Source organism: Paralichthys olivaceus, chromosome 4, assembly GCF_024713975.1.
Source record: "Paralichthys olivaceus isolate ysfri-2021 chromosome 4, ASM2471397v2, whole genome shotgun sequence".
Classification (NCBI taxonomy): domain Eukaryota; kingdom Metazoa; phylum Chordata; class Actinopteri; order Pleuronectiformes; family Paralichthyidae; genus Paralichthys; species Paralichthys olivaceus.
The window spans coordinates 20,441,938-20,447,937 of NC_091096.1; the positions used below are offsets into that span (position 1 = coordinate 20,441,938).

Sequence of the window (6,000 nt, forward strand, 5' to 3'; positions counted from 1 at the left end):
ATGTTAAAATGTTGTCAGTGGTACTTGATATGTCGTATAAAACAAGGACTGCTGCACCTCTGGGTTCCACAATGTTGCTTCCAAATACTGTGGCACAGTACTTTACTATATCCCATCACTCAACCATACTCAAAAAGAAAAGATGAGGGTATTTACCAATCTTGCCTTTCTTGTGTAACCATTGCTCAAACTGCAATTCCATACAAGCGAGACTCATCGCCAACATTTCCTATACATGAGGCAGATAAACATTTATTAGAGGTGATTGTGGGTACAACATTTGAGACTATTTACAACAACTGTAGTTTCAATGTTACTGGTCCAAATTAAGAAAAATTCAAATTTTGATTTGACCCTGGATTCCACAGCCTGTTTCATATCTGGGTCCAGAAATTTTTTAATTTTAACATACAACAAATCAATCTTTGAGAATAATGGCAACAAAGTATTTCATGATCAGGATTTTTCCCTTAGTAATCATGACAATAGTTTATGTTTATATATAGTACTTCTTCAGAAAACATTTATCAACAAAACATGGACAAAAAACAATCAATACATCTTTCAATTAAGGGTTAAAAGCAAAAATGTGTGATACCTAGAGGAAAACAGTTGAAAAAAGTAAAGAGACCAACAGGCAAAATTTAAACCACACCTAAAAGTGAGTTTTTAAAATAAATAATAAAAAACTTCAAAGCATCAGACTATCTTTTTTATATAAGTTTAGTAAAGTAAGTAAAGACTTGCCAGAAGATGCAAGGCTGCACCCTGACTCATATGTACATATTTCAGCCAGGGAAATTTCCTGAGTCTCTAAATTGAAAGGAAATCTATCAAACAATTAACCTTTGACTAAGAAATTAGGTTTTCTTGTCGTTTACCCTGATGTGTTGGTTGCTGCAGTCCCGGAGCAAAGGGTTAGGTAGACCGCAGCTGTGCTTCCTCCAGGTCTGATGGACTTCCAGCACCACAGACGTCAGCCCCCGAGGCCACTCCTTCAAGAACTTCTGACCCACTGCTTTCAGGTAGCGCATCATCAGCTCCAGTATACCACCATTGCTCATATTGTTGAGCAGGAACTTGTGGACATCTTGTTGCTCTTCAAATAAGAACACACACTTTTTTCAATATGACAAACAGAACAACAGTGTATTGTAAATACATATACATGATGCACTTCATACCAGATTCCATGTATTCAATTGAGTCAATAGGCAAGCAACTCCCATGTAGAGGCTGTTTGTCCTCCTTCCCATCACACCGAGGCTCCAGATTGCTCAAGCTCTCATCATCGTTATCAGGATCAAACTTCTTTAGCCTAAGACAAACCAGTCAAACAGCATTTGAATCTATATGACTGTAGTGATCGATGTATTTATAGAGAATGTCTTAAATTTAGTGTGAACTACCTGGAAGGCAGATATTTAAAAAGCAGTTCCTGAAAATCAATCTTCTCCTCCTTCTTGCATTTTGTGTTCCGCACACGTGCTGAACGTCGCTTGGCCGTCTCCCCGCTATCTTCCATCACACGCTTCCTTTTTGGCGCTTTCTTCACTTTATCTGTCAGTGAAACGTCCCTGGCTGTAGCTGTGAACACACAGTAGGATTTTAAAAAATAATTATTGTGAATTAATAGTTATACAACAGTAAATGCTAAAAAGAAAGTTTATAATTACTTATGATATATAGGCAAAAAGAGACTTTAATATATTTTAATGAACAACTGACCAACAGGGTGGACAGAAGTGGTGATCTCCACAGTGGTCTGACTGGGGGTAATCTGGGGCTGCATGCTGGGCTGGGGTAGCATTACTGGCTCAGAGAGAATGACTGGCGGCAGGGATGAGCTGGGACTGCTGCTCAGCACTGTGGTTTGGCCCATAGTAACAGGACTGCTGGGTTGGGGGAGGTTCTGGAGGAAGTTTGGGTCCGAGTACTCCGACAAGTCGATCCTGCGGCCAAGACTCGGACGTGGTGACTCACACGTGGTCTGATGTCTGTACATTGCAAGAAGGCTTTCACCCAAATGCTTCCATCTGAGATAAAAACAATTACAAAAAACTGGTCATTAGCTCAAACTAGATATTACAACCCTCAGCAGTAAATGTTAGGAAGGGTTTGGAAAATTGAAGCAGAGAAAACATAAATTCAATGTAAGTGGATCTCAATTTCAGTGCAGTATAAATGTTGTTTCAGCATTTTCCTTACATGTGTATTAATTGATCTATCCTCCTAAGTACAATGGAAACCGGATATAGTGATCACAGATATAGTAATCAATTGTTTATATTGATAAAAAAGCTCTGGACAGAATCGTTCCTATACAAATGCTGTTTAAATAATTCCGTTATAGTGTTTAGGTAATTCGCTAACAGTGTTCAGTTTCTGCAGGCTCTGTCATTAATTTTCATTCACACTGCGCACCACCAACCGAATCGAGCCAAACCGAGCACGCCCATGCCATCTCGAAGCAAGAGAGCTGGACGGGCTAGGTGTCGGTGTGTGTGTGTGTCTGAGAGAAAGAGAGAGTGAGAGAGAGCTTTCCTAAGTTCCGGGACCATGATACAGATGCTACACAATTTGCTTTGTGTTTGTAATCAACCACTAACAGTATTCATTCTGGCCCGGAATTAATGGGACCACTACAAGTGGTGTCTTAAAGAGCAGCAGCATAACCGCACAGCACTCACGAGAGGCACCGGATGGGCTGAATCAGGACAAGGTCAGGTTTAGGTTCACAGTGAGAAAGTGCTTGTCTGCGTTTCCGAATCTCCAGGGCCTCTTCCACAATGGATTTGCGCTCCTCTTCCTCCACCTCCACGTAGTGAATGGACATATCGCTGCAAACAACCCACAACATAGCATAGAGGTCTATCAGTGATGTGAAATCATGGGGTTACCTGCAGCGACAACACATTCTAAACAGATGCAAGAATAAAAAGTGAGCTGGCCTCACCATTTCATGAACATCTGCATTGTGTCTCTCTTTAGACATGGCTGCTCCACGAAGATTTTCTCCTTCAGCACCAGGCCTTTAGTGTAACAATGATCCTTCTCGAGGGCTTTGGCAATGAAGTACAAACAGCCTGGAAAAAAAGTGCAAAGATGATTTTTTTCTATACTTTAGTTCTCTCATTGAAAATAACAGTGGATGCAGAGAAAAAAAGCTTATGATGATGTATTACATACAAGTGTAGTCACTGAGTGTGTAAAGAATGGTTATGAGGTTGTCCAGGCATGGCCAGTGATCTGGGTTACAGTGCAATCCCTCCTCAAAGGCATGTCGAGCCAGAGGAATGCGCACCAGTCGCACAGCAACCTGACCGATTTTAAACCACATGTTCACATCAGTGGAATCCAACATAACAGCCTGAGAAAAGAAACAAGCAGAACATATGGTATGAACATTCACTTCAGTGTTATTCATATGCATTCAAAAGATGCATTTATTTGCACAGAGCAGTACAATATCATGAATGATAATTAATCTTTAAACTGGCACTATGTTGTTGTGGTTTTACCTCCAAATAAAACTCCATAGCTGTCTCCAGATCATCCCGCGACGCAGCCATACTGGCCAAGTTTTTAAACGTGGAGTATTTTAACATCAGTCCAGGATGTTTGAGACCCACCCTCTGATCATCTGAGGCCGTAGCCTACAATAGAAGAGGATACATCAAAATTGTGATGTGTAACACAGATTCCTCTTAAGGCTGTCAAGCGGTTCTGGTTCAAGAGCCAAATGTTACACATGTGAATTATTTTTTTATGTAGCTAAGTTAGATTTTTTCATATCATAAAAATGAGGGTATAGTATCAAAGCAGGTGATCCTCCTCACCATATCAAATGAGTGTAAAACTGTGATTATGTGAGCACACTAGGCTGAAGATATACAGCCATATTAACAATCAGATTTTGTCAGCCTTGATGGGACCATGTACATTGTGATATTTCACCTCTTTGAGCAGTGGAGTTTTGAGAAGCTCATGATAGGCTTTGCTGGACTCCTCAAACTTGTCATGTTTTTGAAGATCTAAAGCTTTGTGATATAAAGCAAAAGCTTCTGCTTCCTGTGGACAAAAATAAAAAATAGATTTATAGAACATTTAAAAAACATTTATTCAAAAGGTTGCGCCAGTGAAGATGCCGAATATTGCTGATTCATTACTATATACTCTGTACCTGAGCCTCTTTCGTCCGACTCTTGTTACTTCTCAAGGGGTCCTGAGATTCATCTGCAGCTGCTGCAGCAGCGTTCAGGGCTGCTATGCGAATCTGAAAAGAAAAAACACAAGTGGAAAAAAAAAAAAACCTTTTAGCAAGCAGGTATATCACTCAGGAAGTGGAGCTCATAAGAGCAGAATAATCCTAGTCTAAGATGTATGATACAAAATCAAGTGCTATAGAGAATTCACTCAATGATAAAATAAAACAAGATATACCATTTTGTTGTCAGGAAAGCAGAGCTTCCACTCTCACGGTTTGCAGACTCTGACTGGATCTATAGAAATGAATGGAAACAAGACAAAGACTGTTAAAATCATGTGAGACAGAGGACTCAACCAAAAATGTTACCTTGATAAAAATGTTCAATCAGTTGATAAATAATGATTATGATAGATGTCACTTGTTTAGAGTTAGGTTTGATCAATGATGTGTTATAGCTCCTCTCTCTCTCTCAGGGTTCACACTATTCCTGAGATATCCTTTTCCAGAACCTTTCCAGGAGTCACATCTAGTGCACATTAGACAGCTCTGTCTGAGAGACTGGAGCTGACAAGGCTGAATTTAAACTTGTGTTTTCCATGAACAGTGCTCTCTACATTTCCAGGTTTTCAATAATGGGAACCCTAGTGTGCTTGTACAAGTCATAAGCATCATATAAAAAAGACTTCTGTTGTGTTGCTATTGATCAACAATATACTGTTATCAGCTTCCTACAAAGACTGGCCCGGGCTGCTGCCACATCCAAGCTAAACAGCCTCGTCCTCAGAAGTTCGTCTGCAAGTCATTCAGTCTGAACAAATTAACTCTTTATTCAACAGAGGCGACAGCTAAGCAACGTAGTGTAGTTAGTTATGGCACCTCACAATCTCACAACAGCCTGGTTAGCTTACATCTGCAGCGGGACGATGCTGCACTTTGTCGGGTGCCGGTGTTCAGCTCCACCGGTGAATAATTCAAAAAGCATCTTACAGCCGGTGCTCCGTGTATTTCACTGTCGAGCTAGCAAACTCAACGTAGCTAACAGCTCGCCCCCTACCTCAGCTAGCTTACATTAGCTGACCCATCACAGTAGCTAGCATTAGCTCCGGTCTCACCGGCTGACCATCGCCTGCAAAGCTCAGCCACTCACCGCTCATTTCCTGTTTAGCTGCATTAGCAGCGATGCTATCAGTGAAGCGAGGCGGATCATCCCGTGAACACGGCGGCCATTGGTGCTAAAGAAGCACAAAGCAAGTTTCAAACTTCATTTATTCATCATCCTTTGTTGTTGTCAACGTTAGGAAGCGAGTTGCGTCACAAGCGTGACACCCTCTACCCGCCAAGTAGTAAAGTCTGTCCTCATTGGTCAGGACACTGTGGGTGTATTGATGTGACCAATCATGTATGTTGATTTTAGGTGAAGACACAGCCTCTCATACACGCCACTGAAATGTCACTCACCAGCACAGGTCAATTCAGTTAAGTTGCTAAACACATTTTAAATAAGTAGATCAAATAGAACCACCCAAAGTAATTTCTGAAACCATATCGAAAAAAACACGTTCAAACCTTTTTCATATGTATATTTAAGTTTCACATGTGCACTTAAGTTTTCCAATCTGTGAAATCAGTAGTCAGGATGCAGATATTAGCCTGTATACACACACCGTTCAGGATTTTAAAGGAGAAACTGAATTAATGAGCAGCTTGCATTCAGTTCTCACTGTTGTGGGTGGGGTTTCTGCAGTCCGAACCAATCCATCAATCTATAACTATTTAGAAAGTAAGAGTCT

General features: G+C 40.7%; 1 protein-coding gene across 5 annotated transcripts in view; it reads right to left on the reverse strand.

Moving 5' to 3' along the window:
* The window catches only part of cabin1 (calcineurin binding protein 1), a 43,583-nt gene extending 38,037 nt beyond the window's left edge, over positions 1–5,546 (reverse strand). For 2 of the 5 annotated variants that reach the window (XM_020093884.2, XM_020093881.2), the window contains exons 1-13: positions 5,358–5,546; positions 4,444–4,502; positions 4,184–4,276; positions 3,958–4,071; positions 3,522–3,656; positions 3,190–3,370; positions 2,957–3,086; positions 2,691–2,840; positions 1,729–2,036; positions 1,410–1,587; positions 1,185–1,318; positions 882–1,099; positions 157–229 (exon numbers count right to left, since the gene is read on the reverse strand). In XM_020093884.2, the coding sequence (XP_019949443.2) occupies positions 157–229; positions 882–1,099; positions 1,185–1,318; positions 1,410–1,587; positions 1,729–2,036; positions 2,691–2,840; positions 2,957–3,086; positions 3,190–3,370; positions 3,522–3,656; positions 3,958–4,071; positions 4,184–4,276; positions 4,444–4,446 (1,717 nt within the window). In that variant the 5' untranslated portion in view covers positions 4,447–4,502; positions 5,358–5,546. Of the gene's footprint in view, positions 1–156; positions 230–881; positions 1,100–1,184; positions 1,319–1,409; positions 1,588–1,728; positions 2,037–2,690; positions 2,841–2,956; positions 3,087–3,189; positions 3,371–3,521; positions 3,657–3,957; positions 4,072–4,183; positions 4,277–4,443; positions 4,503–5,118; positions 5,140–5,357 lie in introns of those variants that run through there. The other 3 variants (XM_020093886.2, XM_020093885.2, XM_020093882.2) reach the window with 2 other exon arrangements.
* Between the last annotated feature and the right edge of the window lie 454 nt (positions 5,547–6,000).